This window comes from Podarcis melisellensis (genome assembly GCF_964234715.1).
Source record: "Podarcis melisellensis genome assembly, chromosome: 1".
Classification (NCBI taxonomy): domain Eukaryota; kingdom Metazoa; phylum Chordata; class Lepidosauria; order Squamata; family Lacertidae; genus Podarcis; species Podarcis melisellensis.
The window spans coordinates 74323932-74341475 of NC_138528.1; the positions used below are offsets into that span (position 1 = coordinate 74323932).

The window sequence follows — 17544 nt, forward strand, 5'->3', positions numbered from 1 at the left end:
ATTATTGTGAACCTAGAAGCTTTCGCAGAGATTGCATGTGCACACATATTTTGATTATCCATTTTACAGATCAGTTCTCAAAGGTGGGAGGTTCCTGCTTGGATTTAGAATCAATTGCCAACATAGCTAATTTTGATTTCCTCCTGCTTTAAGGATTATTCAGTACTCTTACTAATCTCATAGACATTTCTTTGCTGGTCCATCTATCTGTGGGCATTTTTATGTGGAAGTAAGTCCCACCATATTCAATAGGTTAGAATTGCAGCTGCAAATACCTTCCCAGTCAGTATTACATAGACAGATGTTTTTGACTGAAACTACAAGGGCAGAAATTAAATAATATGGTTGGTCCACATGACTCTGCTTTTCCATCTTTTTGGGGAAGGAACTGTGTGTTTCCAGAATTGGAATGGAAGACGACTATCAGTTATGTCCACATTTGTTATATTTTAGGCCTTTTCTGCAGTTTCTTGTACATTAAAACATATCCTGCTAACTCACTGTATTTAGGAGCTTGGAAAACAGGTCTCCTGCATCTGAGTCACTGAACAGAAAATAATACTGTTTGTCATTTTGGGGTCAACTTGTTCATCCATGTGCAACACATGGAAGGTGACAAATGGGGTGCTGGGCAGGATCTGATATGGTCTCTATCACTAGTAGAGGTGCCAACCTTTGTCCAAAATGGTCCCCCCTCTCACCCCCCCAAAAAATCCATTGCAGGCCCTGTGAAGTTCTACACTGCTTTCATGACCCCAGGAATGTTCCTGGCAAGTGGCAATGGAAGTCAGCACACAGGGGATAGCCCTTTCCCACCAGGATAGTGGCTGCGAGAAAGCAAATGTCGGCCACAGGAAACTCGGACTCAGTGGTGGAGCCAGAACACTAAAGAAGCGGGGTGAAGCACCCAAAAACTGGTGAAAGGGGGGCATGCCAGTGGCCGCAGGAGGATGGGGGTAGGGAGCAACACATTGCCATTTTTCCTCAGGTGGCTAAACAGGACACACCGCCCCTGCTCAGTGGTGCTTATAAACAGCTAGCTGCTTCCTTCACTAAGTCCAAAGTGCTGACAAAAGAGTTAAAAAGAAGTTGAAGTAAGAAAGGAGGTTATGAGATGAAGAGAAGGAGGATGGGTGGAAGGGAGGGAGGCCAAGCAGAAGATAGGGAGAACAAGAAGCAGCAAAGGAAAGAGTTCTGTTTGTCCCACTTTGATTTTGCAATTCCTTGTCACTTTCCTGTAGTTATTTCTATTATGTTATTTGGGGTGGGCTTAAATGAGCAAAATGCACTATAATGAGGGCTCAAAGCAGCGCTTTTTTTTCCTAGGAAAAAGTGCTGGTACTCAACAGCAAGCAGGGGGGAAGGCCGAGGGCATGGGGGAGGGGTGGTCTGACACCAAGACTGGGCGGTGAGAGTGAGTTAGCTGCTTGATGCTCCCTTGCCTACTCACCCACCTGCTGCCCAGGTGAAGAGGCCTCCCTGCCAATCTTTCAGAAGGAGGCAGCAGGAGTCCAGGACCTTTCGGAGCCTTGCACCTCCTTCCCTAAGCTGGACAAATGCTTCCCAGGCTTAGAGAAGGAGCCACGATGCTCTGATGGGATCCAAAAGTTCTTCCACCTCCTTCCTCTCAAAAGGTGGCAGTACCGTGTACCATTGCAAACCACCAGGGAAAAAAAGTGCACTGGCTTAAAGCACCAATAGACCAAGGTATGTCTCTGGGCCCTCACTGAAAGGCAAACGAAAGGGTTGGAAAGGAGAGATAAAACCACATGAGGGAAAACTTTGGAGCTTAAAGGGAATGCAATTCAACTGTTCATGGGGAAATAAACAAAGTGCTCAATATGAAGAATGGTTTTATCCTTCAGAGAAAATTGGAACGATTATATGAACCAACCAAGTGATTCTTCAGCAAAAGGGGGGAAAGTTTTATTTATTTGGTTCTTATTTGCTTTGTTGTTTTCCCATCTGTATCACAGATTCACCTCCTTGCTAATAATAGCTAACAAGCTCCTAACCTCAAATGGCTCCTTTAGGTATCATCACATCAGAGAGACTAGCAGCTGTGATAAGCAGCCAGGCTAGATATTCTTTTTCTGAACATACTGAAACTCTGAGCTGATCTTAAAAGACACAGAAAGCTGTAACAGCAGCACTGCAATGGCTAAATTCTCCACTACAGAATTCTCTGGAAACATCAGAAAGAAAGCAAACTCTAGAACTCTAGGTTCCCAAACTCTACAGTTTCCAGAAAATATTTAGCTACCAGCACACAACAGAGTATTCTGTATATACCCATAGACATACCAGCAAACCTGTATTATTCTCCCTTTCTTGTTTTCTGGGAGATTCAGGAAACCGCCCCCTCTGCCAAAACATGATGAACCCAATTATTATTGATGTTGTGGTTGCATGGAGAGGGGCCTGATCTGCCTTAGCCTGGAGCTGGTACTGCAAAATATTTGAGGGGTATGTGGTATGTGGTTGCATGGAGAGGGGCCTGATCTGCCTTAGCCTGGAGCTGGTACTGCAAAATATGAGGATTTTACGGCCCTCAGCCTTCTGCCCTAGCCAGTGCAAATGGCACAGCTTTAGTTACTGCAGGGGGTCTGCCAGCGATAGGATTGCTGCATCAGTTTTCATTTATAAAATGTGAAATAAATACTATTTCAGCAACTTGGGAATGAACTAAACCAGTAACAATTTAAAAAAAATTAATCCTGCCCTCTTTTGTGCCAGAACTCAGGAGAGTGCTTAGGTTCAGCATCTTACACTGTTTTGGGCTTTGTGGCAAAGCACTGGCCTACTCACTGGGCTGGTTTGCATGCAATGCAAAACAATGGTTTAGCATTCAACAAACGAGCCTCAGTGAGCCTGAACAAAGCCTCAAGTGCCTCACTCTTCTTCCTCCTCCTCCTGTGCAATTTGGATTCATATTTTGGAATTTCTTTGCCCTTTACCCAATTCAAAGGTTGTCATTATGTATGAATTAAGAATCAGTATTTAAAATAAATTATATTTTATTTGAAGTTGGATTGTTTTGCCATTGACCAGAGCTTATTTTAAAACGTTTTCCTGGTTCATATGTAACAAGCCACAAATCACAGAAAGTGAACCCTGAATTTATTTCTCCTCCCAGCTGCACAAAAGGAGAAGAGGGGAGTGAGAGCTGTAGCTGGGCTCTCCGAGGCTCATGCACGTAACAATAATTAATCATGGTTTACTGCTACAAGTGAACCAGGCCTCTAGGTCTGTTCTTATGCACCTGAGTTTACGAGCTTATAAATAGTAATTTGCCTGTTTGCCATAGTGAGTAAGAATTTACTAAAGACAACCAGGCTGAGAAGCTCTAGTTAACTTCTTTTTAACCATCAATATGCCCCAAACATCTCATATATATATATATATATATATATATATATATATATATATATGCAGGTTTTGGTGTCCTCGGGTGTCTTCCCGTGTAAAAGTTGGGGTGTCTAGGCGACGTTTCGACGAGGTCTCACTCGTCATCTTCAGGCTGGTGTTTTCGGCTTCTTGTTACTGGAACAGAGCAGGATCTCAGTGTTTGAGTTCCTATAAATACTGTTGAGGGGGTGTGGTGTATAGCCTCCAGTGTTCTGGGCAGAGAGGAAGTTCCCAGGCTAGTGTGCCTTTTCTTCTTTTGTTCCTTAATTACTTGAGGGATATCTTGAGTGATTTCTTGAGTGATATCCTGAGTACCACTTAGGTGGGTCATTAGGTGTGGATTAGTTGCTAAAGTCTTTGTGTCTTGACCTTTCAAGAGGTCAAGACACAAAGACTTTAGCAACTAATCCACACCTAATGACCCACCTAAGTGGTACTCAGGATATCACTCAAGAAATCACTCAAGATATCCCTCAAGTAATTAAGGAACAAAAGAAGAAAAGGCACACTAGCCTGGGAACTTCCTCTCTGCCCAGAACACTGGAGGCTATACACCACACCCCCTCAACAGTATTTATAGGAACTCAAACACTGAGATCCTGCTCTGTTCCAGTAACAAGAAGCCGAAAACACCAGCCTGAAGATGACGAGTGAGACCTCGTCGAAACGTCGCCTAGACACCCCAACTTTTACACGGGAAGACACCCGAGGACACCAAAACCTGCATTCCTGTACCCGTGAAAATCTACGAAAGCATATATATATATATATATATATATATATATGAGTAGCTAGGCTGGCTTGTAAACTTTTGTGAGGTGGGGTTGAACTTCTTTTTTGTGGGGGGGGGCGGTGAGTTTGGAAAAAGGGATACAAAGATTATTATCTATTATCTTTTTAAAAAAACACAAAGAAAAAGGAGAAGAGAGAGAGAAATACAGGATAGAAAGATAGAGAAGGGATAAAGGGGAGAAGAAGAAGAGAAGGAAGGAAGTTCGTTCTGATTCTTCATCTGTACATAAATGTTATTCAACTCAGCCACGCCAATATAACACCCAATAAAACCACTTTCTATAAACCAACATTAGGCCTTGCCCCAGTGACAATAGGTGCCTGGGCATGCCGAGCGTGGGGGTGCAGGGGGGCCGGCCGCACCGGGCGCAACATCGGGGGGGGGGTACTCGCAGCTCTCTGCCCCTACTAAAATCCATGGGTTAGGGGGCGCAAATTACTTGCCTTGCCCCGGGTGCTGACAACTCACGCTACGCCACTGTGCCAACATGACGCACACACGCTACGAGGTGTGCTGACCTGACGTCAGCACATCCCTGTGACATGTGTGCACTGCTGAGTGGAATTCTGAGGGTCCCGGACTCCTCATAAAAAATTGTGGGTGCCCAGGCACCCTGGGCCCCACATAGACAGCATCTATGGACAACATTGTCTTCAATCCTCAAACCTAAATGTCATTAGTTAATTTTCTTTTTCACACAAAAAGTCTATGGGAGGTTTCCAATTTTTAGTAAATGTTAGCAATGACTTTTCTCTGATTAAACATGTCAGTTTTGCCATCTCAGCTAAGTCCATTGATTTTAACAGCTATTCCTCCATTGTTGGTAATGATTAATCTTTCCATCTTTGTGCATATAAAGGTGTCACCATTGTAATCATATGTTGAAACGAAGTTCCATAAGCTTTTTCTAACTGTATATCCATAAGCCCTAGCAGGAAGAGTTCTGCCTTTAGTTGAATGGTAATCTTCAAAATTATCCATATCAGTGTGTGTATTTGTATCCTTGGGGGGGGGGGTGTTTACATGTCCACCAAGCACAGCAAAATGTCCCTTCATGTTCTTTAAATTTCTAACACGTATTTTTATACATTCTAAATAGCCTCTCAGGAGTAAAATATCAATGAAACATCATTTTATAAAAGTTTACTATTAAAACATAACCCATTGTATATTTTAACCCTTTAGTTCACATATGTTCCCACTGTTCCATCTTTATTTTATACCCAAAGTTTTTTGCCCATTTAATCGTACATTCTTTAACTTGTTCTTCTTGCATTCCAAATTCCAGCAGTAATTTCTACATTTTCGCAATAACATGTTCATCATTGTGGGGTGGGGATGAACAAATAAACATCTGGGCACATTCACCTTGCTAAGTACTAAACCAGAGGGCAGGGGTGTATCAAGTATCCTCCGTGGTGTCTAACATCTACCTGAAACTGCTGGGTAAGGTCAGCTAGAAATACGGACTGATGCAGCTGTGTACTAAATAAGTGATTGGACATATAATAGACTAGATGGGAGCCATAAATTGAAGTTCAGTTCAGACAAAATGGTGGTATTGTCTGACCAGGCGAGTGGTGTTCACCCTATTTTGGAGGTAGTTGTACCCATAAAGGAGAGGTGGGGCATATTTTTCAGCTTGAGGGTCACCTTTCTCTCATCATCAACCTTCCATGAACCAGTGGTGGATAGGGCCAAAACCGAAGGGTGTGTGGCAAAAAGATGATGGGGCATGGCTCTCAGCCTAGCCTACCTCACAGGGTTGTTGTGAGACGGAGAGAACCATGCACTATTAGCTCCAATGGAAGGCTGCCAACTTGTCACATACACGCCAACTTGTCACACAAAGGGGAGCTTTTGAATAGTGGTGGGGGTCGCTGATCCAACATTGTCACTAGAGGCATGGGTGTCCTCTGTGCCTCAGAGTGGCTTTAATCATTTTAGAGTGATATACCAGCTGTGACCCTACCTAGACAGAGAAGCTTGCCATGGTCTGGCAAGCTCATGTTTGGATTATTGCAACCTATTGCACATATGGTTGCCCTCAGTTGACCCCAAATTAGGTTGTGGAATTGTTAACTGGGACTGGACAGTCTGAACATTGTACGCCAGTGATTCACCATCTGCACTGTTTGCCAGTCTTTCTCTGGGTCTAAGATTTTACTTTTAGTGTTTTTAACAGCTTGGAACCAGGTCCCAAGGGTTTGCCTCCTTGCATAAGTACTTACACAAACCTTAAGATCACACTCAGAGGCCATTCTCTCAGTACCCCTGCCAAGTGAAATTCAGCAAGTGGCTACTAGGGAGGGGGCTTTTTTATGTTGGCCACCCCAGGTGTGGAATGCCAAGAGATGCTCACCCTTTTTGTGGTCATTTCCCGGTCCTTAACCTTTTAAAACCTACACACATTTTTAGAATTACACCAGTCTTTATTGATTTTAGTCTCTGAGGCTTGAGTTATGTAATTATTTTATTGTTGGTTATTTATATTAAAATTTGATTGATACTTTAAGCTTCCCAGAGGACTTTGTTACTGCCTGCCTTGCTAAATAAGTATACAGAACCAGATTGATCATGGCTGTCTATATATACCTGAGATACAGCAAATGGTAGGAGGAAGACCTTTGGGTCAATTCCATTTGCCCTTCCTTAGCTGTTGTCCAATGGATCCTTTAATCTGTTTGCCTTTTACAGTTGCAGAGGCGTAACTTCAGACATGCATCCAGTAAGTGCTATGCCAGAAATAACAAGTAGCCCCATGTTCTCCCCAAATTCATTCCTGGCGCCATATGCAATTAGGAAACAAGAATGACCACAGAGACAAAACTCAGCAGCCAACAGCACCATGACTCCCATGTCTTGAGTGAAATCAGTGACCCAAGTCAGAAGCCAACAGCAGTTTTTCCTTCCTCAAAATCCTCAGTATTTAGACATGAAGTATTCCTTTCTTTTGATGCAACCAGTAATTAGGAAACTCATTATATTTCACAGCTATAGTTTTGCACAGCCAGTGATCTGGTTAGTTCAGAATGAAGGGGAATCGCAGAAGAGAGTTACAGTGAAACAAACACCCTTTTACATTTAAATCAGCATTTTTCTTTGGGGGGAGCAGGAGAGAGAGAAATCCCAGTACGTTTCTACTCAACACAGAGTTTAAAAGCGTCCAGCCCAGACTGTTACAAAATTCTTTCAGGACTTCCCCCCCTTGTGCTGCTTTCTATTGATTAAATAATCTCTATTAGATATTAAGCTCCTTGTTATTGGTGCAGCATATAAATTATTCAAGAGCTATATAAATTCTTATGGCGGGCATGAATTTTTAAACCCTAATTTGGTACTGAGCCAAGACCTCTTCATTTAAAAATTGGGCTCCCCCCTCCCCATTTCCCTCTGGCAGGAAATGAATAGATGTGCTCCTATGATTTTATTTTGTTTTAAGGGGGATCATCTTAACACCCACTGATTATTTGAAGGGATATGTTAAAGCACAGGTTGCTAAGCATATTTAGGATAAAGCTAAAGAGGTGTGTTTTTATGCTGCCGAACCACTTGAGTCTTTGATTTATTGGGGATGAAAGGCTTTTTTGAATGCTACTTTGCCTGTTATTTATAGTGTGTTGTTGTACATGCCTAAACACCACCAAATATCCGTATAGGAGTATGCAACCACCCAGAGGGATCTCTAGGCTATGTTGGGCAAGCTGAACATTCCATCAGCCAGTGCCCTTTCCAAAGAAGCAAATTTCCTTCGCTCCAGTGGCCAATTATCAGGGCTCCCCTAGCAATCCTGCAATGTTCCTGACTTTTAGTTTTAAGAATCTCTCTGTGTTTAAGTGTCCAAACTCTGCCTTCTGATGAATTTGTGCTCCTCTTATATTCCATTACCGTGCTATGCTTTTGTTGCCCAGTATGTTGGTATCCTGATTAATCTCTAAATGGGCTAAGGTTTATTCACCATGAGGAGGATTGCAGTAGTACCGCCCTCCCCCAAAAACCCTACTCAGTGGCATATAAAACTCCATTTGGCATCTTCTTTTCAGATGACTCTGATTGCTATAAACCAGAACAAAAAAAAATCCTTCCAATAGCACCTTAAAGACCAACTAAGTTAGTTCTTGGTATGAGCTTTCGTGTGCATGCACACTTCTTCAGATACACAGATATCTGCTATAAACCAGATAACTTGTGGAGAAAAAATAAGGTACTTCTCATGTAAGATTTGTATTTTTGTACATCCTTGTCTAATACAAAGGTATACAAGTGAAATTATTATTCCAATATAAATCCATTTATTTATAACCTTTTTAAATAAATGTATTCCAAATGTCATTATATTGTCCAGACACAATCTTTTTTGCATTTTATGCACTTTTTGTTTCCTTTTTTATATTTGATTTAATTTGATTGAAATGTTTTCAATAAAATATAAGGTTGTGGGGGTTTTTTATTAAAAAAGTAAGATTTGTATTTTTTTGTATTTTTATATTTTAGGTCCCTGATGAAAAATTAGAAATAATTCTTACATTACAAAGATGTTTCCATAGATATTAATGAGGCATTGGCATTTATTTATAGGTCATCCCACAATTAGGGGCTGGCACTATGCTGTGGCTCTGACATTGAGCATGGCACATTGTTCACTCACTTTCCTGGAATGACTCTTCCTGCTTGGAGAACACTGGAAAGAATGTGATGTAGAATTGATCTACACATGCAGCAGACCATACCTGTCTGTGCAGGTGAGAGATCTCATGGTTTGAATGCTCCATTTAAAAAGCTACATTCACATGGAAAATTAGCATATCATAGGGAAGACTAGACCAAACTCTGGCATACTAGTTTTCCATGTGTAGGCAATGCTGTCTTTTTTTTCCTTTTTTTTAAAACGGGAGAGCATTTAACTTGAGATTGACCCAACTGCCATCTGAACCAGATTCCAGGAATCATTCTACTGCATGTGTAGGTCACCTCCTAGTCAACTTGACCTTTCTGCATATTAGAAAGAAAACCAGGATTGTAGCACAATGAGTTGTCTCATTAGCTTAGCTAGGCTGCTAAATGTTTAATTCCCCCCGCCCAAATGCATTTTCAGCCTTAAATAAACTGTAGAAAAAGGATTTGATTCATGGCTGCATTAGGAATCTACTCAACCAAAGCCCCCTGTCACAAATTAAATCATAAACCAAAAGTAAAACATGATTTGTGAAATTAACATTTATCGAGGAAATATTCCCCAGCGCTGCATTATGCTTAGTCTTTGGCATCCAAAATATCAACCATAATTCATAATATGCCTAAGAAACCATGCCACCAGCATTGCCATCAAGGCAAGGAGTTTAATGGAAAAGTGATGCAGTAACCAGGGACTCATATTAGATGGGGATGAGCTGTGCTGTATTTCTTAGTAACATCAGCATTCCTCCTTCCATCCTTGAACCATGTCATCCCTCCACTGGCACTCCCCTGCATTGTTTAATATTATCCAAATCTCATTGACTGATTGATTATCTTTCCATATTTCCAGTCTTATAAACTTGTTTTAATAATGAGCAATGACATTTAGCACAAAATCAGCATAATTTTCCTTAAATTATCATAATTAATCATAACAGCTAGCTTTTTATACGCTGACAACAACTATTCTTCATCTGAGGATCCGGTTCTCTGAGATGCATCTTTTTTAAATCCCATTTTACAGATGGAGCAACTGAGGTTTAGATTGTGATGGATGAACTGCTCAGATCCATACAACTATTCAATGTTGTTGTCAGTTTTAAAGCCATTGAATTTCAGAATGCAATTACGATGATAAAATGTGCATTAAAATGCATATGATAGTGAGAATAATTTGGAGAAATTGCTTTCCAAAAATGTGTGTATTAGGGGAAATTCCATTAAAAATGTGTATATTAAGAGAAATTCAGACTGAAATGCTGATGAATTTTCATGAGGACTTCTAAGTATATTAACAATAATGAACACAAATTGATACAGACATGTGGAGAATTGAACTTAAGACTAGAAAAAACGAGAAACTGAAAAAAGCAGAAATGAACAGATCTACCAAACTCTACTTAAAGTGCAATCCTATGCAGGATTAGGAGTAACTACACAAGATTAGGCTGTTGTAAAAACAACTTCAAAGAGTTCAAGGGCAATTTAACAATTTACAGATCTGCCGTGAGATGAGCTTTTGTGGATAAGCATGGATATAAGAAATCTTGATTCAAATTTAAGCTCATTTACAAAGCTCATTAGGAAGCCTTGAGAATATCATTACCACTCAGCATAAACTACCTTACAAGGTTGTTGCATACATACATACATAAGGTAAGGTAATAAATAACACTATGGCCGGAAGCTAAACTAAACAGCGTTTCCGTGTGCTCTGGCACCTGTCATGGGATCCCGTTGCACCAGAAGTGGTTTAGTCATGCTGGCCACATGACCCAGGAAGCTGTCTGTGGACAAACACTGGCTCCCTCAGCCTGAAGCAAGATGAGCGCCGCACCCCATAGTTGCCTTTGACTGGATTTAACCACCCAGGGGTCCTTTACCTTTTTTACCTTTATACATACATACATAAATACACACACATGATGGGACTTATGTCTGAGTAGACATGCCTAAACTTGCACTATAAAACACTATTCTGAACTCTGAGTAGGAAAGGGAATAACATTTCTGGTCATAAGGGTCTCTGCTTTCACCTCATGTAAACAATAGTATTTTCTACCTTTTCAGTGCTGTACTTCAAAATGATCAGTCCATGTAGCTATGTGGTAATCATATAAAGATAAATGTAACTTCATTGACCTTTTACGATATGGGTTTGGGACGAACACAATTATATGACACTGATTCCTGATTGTGACTTAAGGTGGTGTTTTTTGGTGTGTTTTTTACTGTGCAACCACCCACCACTCCCCTAGGCCTAAATTACTCATTCTTAGAACAATTAGTTTCCTACAAGATAAACCATAATGATTTCAAAATAGTAAATTATTATGCACAGGTAGGAATTATGTACAATTGTCAAGTCGCTTTAAGACATTTTATGTAGTCAGTGACAAAATAATAATAACACCCATCGCTTTACTGACTGCTCCACACACACACACCTCTCTCTCTCTCTCTCTCTCTCTCTCTCTCTCTCTCTCTCTCTCTCTCTCTGTGTGTGTGTGTGTGTTTTATGTGTGCGGTTTGTGTACACACACACCCTCAAGGGGGAGTGAGGGAGGGAAGGGGGGAGAAAGACTAAGAGTGACAAAAGATTGCTGGTAGCCACAGTTCACTGCTGAAGAGAATTTCTCACACCAAAATAAATTACAACCACTTCTACTAAACCAACCCTTGAACTGTTGGCACAATCTTATTGGATAAAAATTCATTGTTCCAGTTGTATGGTCCACATGGGATTATTACATCCATGCAACATTCTTTCTTGGTTCACCAATTATTATACCCTTACAGAGATGTGACATTAAAAGGGCTACCTCCAGCAAAGCTTTAATAAAAAAGACCCCTTCGTTTGCAATACAGTTAGAAACTTGGGGGGGGGGACACCATTTAGTTTCATCATATGCTTTCTCTTTCTCATTTAAAAATAATTGCCCCTCCCCGCAGTACACAAGTGAGTGAAGATTAATATGGCATGTCTGTCTGGCAAGAAATTCAATATTTTGGGCTTCTTTCTAATAAACTCTGAGAAACTCTGTCCATGGTTCAGACTCACTGGCTCACTGTGAAAATGCTCTAGACAAGCTATATTAATTATTTGTGCAAAGACAGCAGAACAGAGTTGCTGGTTTATTTGGTACTAGCAAACCCCACCCCTCAAAAAAACCTTCAGTATCTCAACTGACTATGGGATTTTAATTGCACTTCAAAAAGGGAGACATAATCAAATTTATATTCAAAAATATTTTAATGACAAAGTGCTTTATTAAACTGATTGGTTGCAAGATCTGCTAGACTTGATGTTGGGCAACCCACATCCAAAGTCTAGTGCAGGCAGACTCAATGAGTGGCCTTGAAAAGTCACACACTGGTTTGGTTCTGGTAATCATCTAAATTGTGGTTTAGATAACCGATGGGCAACCTGTGGTTCCAGGGCTGCACATAGCTCCTGACCTCATGTTATGCCCCTCCTGACACCTATTGAAGCCCTATACATCCATCCTCTCAAAGTTCCTTCCTTCCTGTTCGCTTCCTCTTATTTTTTCCTGGCTTTTACAATTGCTCCCTCTCCACTCTTTATGCAACACAGGAGTCTAATATGGACCACTGAGTTATGGCTCTGTATGTAGTTTTAGAACAATCAGAAGGGGCAGTATTTTATTTGATAAAAAATCATGGCTTTTTAAATAAAAAACCACAATTTTCTTTTATATAGCTTCAAGAAAAAACATTTTAAAGCCACCAGTCTGAGAACAAATTGGAAGGATACATACACACAGAGGAACATCTATTGATATAGCCACAGTATGTGTATAGCACACTAAAGTCCAAAAAGAATAATTTTCACTTGCTTTCCAGAACAGCAGCTATGTATATTGGTCTGTTGTACTAAAAGAAAAGAAAAAACCTCTGTACACTCATTGCAGAGTAACCCCATCAAACCTAAGGAAGCTTATTTCCTCTAATCTAAATCTAATATGCGGCAGCCAAAATAAAAATTGAAGAAGGGCAAACTTTTTGATTTTTTAATATATATTTTGATTCCATATTAGTTAATCTGGAACACCTTTATGGCTCCATCAATCTTTAATTGTATCCCTGTCCATCCCTGGAATGAGGGAATGTGAACAGAAAGGTTATCTACCCCTGGTTTGATGATTATGAATGAGTTGAGCCCAGCTTGAACACTCCCTTTCCTTTTCCTTCTCATAGAACATAAGAAGCTGCCTAATTCAGAGTCAGATCATTGGTCCATCTACTGTACCTCAGCACTGTCAACAAAGAGCAGTCCTAGGGCTTTCTGCATACAAAGCAGGTGGTCTGCCACTGAGGTATGGCTCGCTCCTACTCTGTACTACCATCCAGGGCCGAATTTAGGTTTGATGAGGCCCTAAGCTACCGTACTAAAGGTAATGGGGCCCTTTATATGTCCAGCTGCCCTTTGTGATGCTCATCTTGCTTTATTGGCTGAGGGAGCCGGTGTACAGCTTCCAGGTTATGTGGCCAGCATGACTAAGCCACTTCTGGCAAACCAGAGCAGTGCACGGAAACACCATTTACCTTCCTGATGGAGTGGTACCTATTTATCTACTTGCACTTGATGTGCTTTCGAACTGCTAGGTTGGCAGGAGCAGGGACCGAGCAATGGGAGCTCACCCTGTCGCTGGGATTCAAACCACCGACCTTCTGATCAGCAAGCCCTAGGATCTGTGGTTTAGACCACAGAGCCACCCACATCCTGACACCTCTACTTAGGCACTGTTAAAAACCTTGTTGAGAAAGCATAAAAATGAAATTATTGTGGTTTGTGCACCTGTTGTGTACAGTCTTATTTAGTCGGCTACATCCCATGTTATCAGATACTTAATGCATTCCCTACACACCCATCCCACCCCCTTGGCAAATGAATAATACCTACAAATATTTTTTATTTTCATAAACATCGTGCAGCTTTAAAACGTGTGGGTGTTCTATCAACTTCAGGATGGCTATTTCCCGCTCCACCTGAAAGAGAAAAGCAAAACACAAGGAATTGTTAGAATCTGTGTCTTAAGACTACATTAAGAATCTGTACTACTGTGTGTCTTCAGTTATTACCCACTGCCATCCCTTAAGTACCACTGACTTCCCCCGGTGTAGTTACCACACAGAAAACAAAGTAAAAATTCAGGAAATGGCAGGGCATCGAAATAAGAATGTGTGCTTAGTAATAATGAATAAACACATTATTAACAACAGTATTGTTATTAACTTCCACAGAACTAGGACACACTTGCTGGGGCATCTGCTTGTGTGCAGGCATCTCAGGAGGGCCTACCATGGCTGACACCTTGCCTGCTCCTCCAGTGCCCACTACTACTTCCCCTTCTCTGCTGGCTATGGCCCTCTACCCACCAGTCTCCCTGTCGTGTTTGTGAGCGAGCTAGCTTCCCTGTTGGTGGTCCTCTAAGACCATGAGCCAAGGGTGTGTGTGCTCATGTCCCTGGCCCACTGCAGTGCTTGTAAATCCACTCACACGCTCAAGGGAGAATCTGGGGGGTGCTCCAAGCTCTCGTGGGCTTACTCAGCAGCAGTCCTGAAATGAGTCAGGGAGCTGAGCAGCTGCTCGGTTTCTCCAGCCCATTACGGTGCTGCCGCCAGGTAAGCTCACCTGCCTCCCCCAAAAAATCTGAAGCCAGGCCTGCTTCTCAGATATGCAAAGTTTACACAAACAAATTATTTCTAGAGGGGTTGCCATGTCATCTATTGCAGCGAAAACAACAAAGAGTTTTGTGACACCTTAAAAACTACAAATTTAGTGTGGCAAAAGATTTCATGGGTTAGTGTTCCCACTTCATGTACATGAAGTGCTATCCTTAGTGGGCACTTACATGCACATAGATGCAGAGAAACCAACAGCAACATTAAACAATAAAAAATACAAGCCTACAGCAACCTTTTCATGTTTATGAAGATAACTACTCCTCCCCCCCTTAAACAAGCTAAAAGTGGTATTCAGAAATCCTAAAGTAAAACTCTATCTCTCCCAGACTTTCCTCTCTCCTTTCACCATGTGCCTCCCCAAATCTGCTCTAGAGCATTGGGAGAACCTCAGTGCACAGGAGGAGAAGAAATTGGACAATCTCCTTACTTCTACATTGAATACAATTTCTGAAGTCTTATGGATGAGGAATGCCTCCAAGTGAGCTCATTTACTCTTAAACAACGTCCATTCATTTAATAATACTGAAATTTCTTTCCTATGGTATCCGAAGCTTCAAAGTCTGATGTGCAAATTCTGAGCAAAACCCAACTATCCCATGCTAGAACTATTTTGATACCTTCTTACATTCAGAATAGAGGAAAAATGGGGGCAGATTTGCTAATCTCCTCTGCTGAACCAGAAGCCTTAATTAATTGCACACATGAAATTAGCAAATACCTGTTTTATTTTGTTTCACTAAGTGTCACTGTGGCTGAATTTACAGGTCATGAACAACAGATTGGCAGGTACACTTATGTAATAACAAACTATTAATGCCCTAATTACATGGCCCAATGAATTGAGAGGGAAATCTAGAGGGACTGAGCACTTGGCTCTCAAGAAGCAGAATGATACAACTCCAGAAGGAATCCACTCTGAACTAAGTTTAGAAGCTGCTGGTGGTACTATTATAGCTGCTGCATCCTGGCATGTTGTGTCATAACTTCCTGTGGGCAATTGGCATGGGTCTGGAAAGAGTCAAAAAGGCTCTGACACACTTTCCTGATGGCCAAAATTAGGAAAGCAGGAAAGCTGGTGCAACACTTGCCTGGCTCTAGACTCCAGTATAGATTTCCCCATTCTACCTGCCATGGTTAGGATGTTACTTTGGCTGCAGGGCAGCAACAGAGATCACCACTTGTACTGTGCCACAGCTAAAGCACATTTTTTGGATCTAGGCTACCCTGGGTCCTATAATAGGTTTAAAGTTCATATCTTATTCATTCACACCACAATGCTGTCACACAGATTTCTGTAATTTCCTATTCCTAAAACAGGAGCTGACAACAACTTCCCCAAATCTATCCATTAAATCTATGGAGATGAAGATCAGATATATCCAATATATTTCTGGTTGTGTGCGTGCGTGTGCATGGAAGATGTGCATTTCCTCTTTCCAGCAGTGGAACATAAAACGTTCAACATTTCAAAACAACAGTAACAACTAATCAGGTCATCTCCCCAGCAGCAAGGCAAGTTCTCATCTTATACATTGTGGAGAAGACTTAGAGCACTTCTGATACTGGATCCTGACACGTGTTATGTTCATACCAATAATTTTCTCTCTCCTCCCCCCCTCTTTTTTTTGTTCCAGAAAGGCCTGCAGCACATTGTCTTTGAAAAACCCCTGCTGTTGATGTCTGTGGCAACATGTCCAACCAAAGTGAGAGATGTGATGCTAGGGCTCTCTCAGGGCACTTCTTAGTTACTGTCCAAAAGCTTAAGATGAACAGGCACATAAAAAGAGAGACTTATGGCTTATGTTGCTCAGACAAAGGCCTCAGTTATACTTTTTTTCTGATTCACTTTCAACACTAAGTGGAGGAGGAGAGGTAAAAGAGCAAATATTCACCTTCTGCGACAAACAATCCACTGCTAGGATCTACATATTTTTTAATTACTGTAAGTTACATTAACTTTTTAATTTCTCATTCATTAGGAAGTGACCCTCGTTTTAGAGGGGTACCTGTCTTGCCTCCCCTCCCCCCTGAAAACAGACTAAGGATCTTGTGGCACCTTAAATTTTTTTTTTTAAAAAAACTGTATAAAGTGGACTCCACAAAAACCTAGGCTATAATAGATTGTCAACCTTTAAGTTGTCACAAGACTCTCTGTTGAGTTTTCAAGCTACACTTATCCAATGCTTCCACAGTTTAATAACAAGGGCTAGAAACTTTCATATTAAAAACAAAGCAGTGATCATTACAAATAAAATCTACAGTGCAAAGGAACATGCATCTATAGTGTACAATTCTGATGGTTTAATGCAGGATGGTGTAAGTAATACTATAATGGTCAGAGCAAACTCAATAAATGCTCAGTTATTCTGCAGAAATATCTATGTTTTTTCCTGGCACTTTATAGAATTCTGGATTAGGTTTGAATAATATTTTATGTAGTGAGAAGTCAATAAGAACCAAGAAAAAAGGTGTCTGATCAACAGTTTGCTCATGGGAAGAAGCTAGTAGGAAAACTTTATCATGAGCACTGATTGCAGTTGAATGTACCATGACAGAACTTAAAAGAGTTCATTGAGTAATAGCATCTCCAACAGAGAATCGAAGGAAACTGCAACATGAGTCATTAAAAGGTGTCTGCCCATGCAGAGGTAATTTGTATTAGCTTTTGCTGGTTAAGTGGTGCACACAAAATCTACAGGAAGGTGATGAACACTAAATCCATGGCAAAGTGGCTATCTGATTGCTTCTCCAGAGGCCCAGATGATGGTTCCCTATGACACCAAGAGGGACCTGACTGCTGATTTGGTAAGTCATCAGGGCATTTGATTACCAAGTCTGCAGATACTACTACTACTACTACTACTACTACTACTACTACTACTAATTTATTATTTATAACCTGCCCATCCAGCTGGGTTTCCCCAGACACTCTGGGTGGCTCCCAACAGATTAAAAAC

At 41.1% G+C, this 17544-nt stretch overlaps 1 protein-coding gene across 15 annotated transcripts in view; it reads right to left on the reverse strand.

The window, feature by feature from the left end:
• Positions 1-17544, reverse strand: part of BRSK2 (BR serine/threonine kinase 2) — a 402463-nt gene that overhangs the window by 108405 nt on the left and 276514 nt on the right. For all 15 annotated transcript variants that reach the window (XM_081903613.1, XM_081903619.1, XM_081903615.1 and 12 more), the window contains exon 3: positions 13803-13888. In XM_081903613.1, the coding sequence (XP_081759739.1) occupies positions 13803-13888 (86 nt within the window). The remainder of the gene's footprint in view (positions 1-13802; positions 13889-17544) is intronic.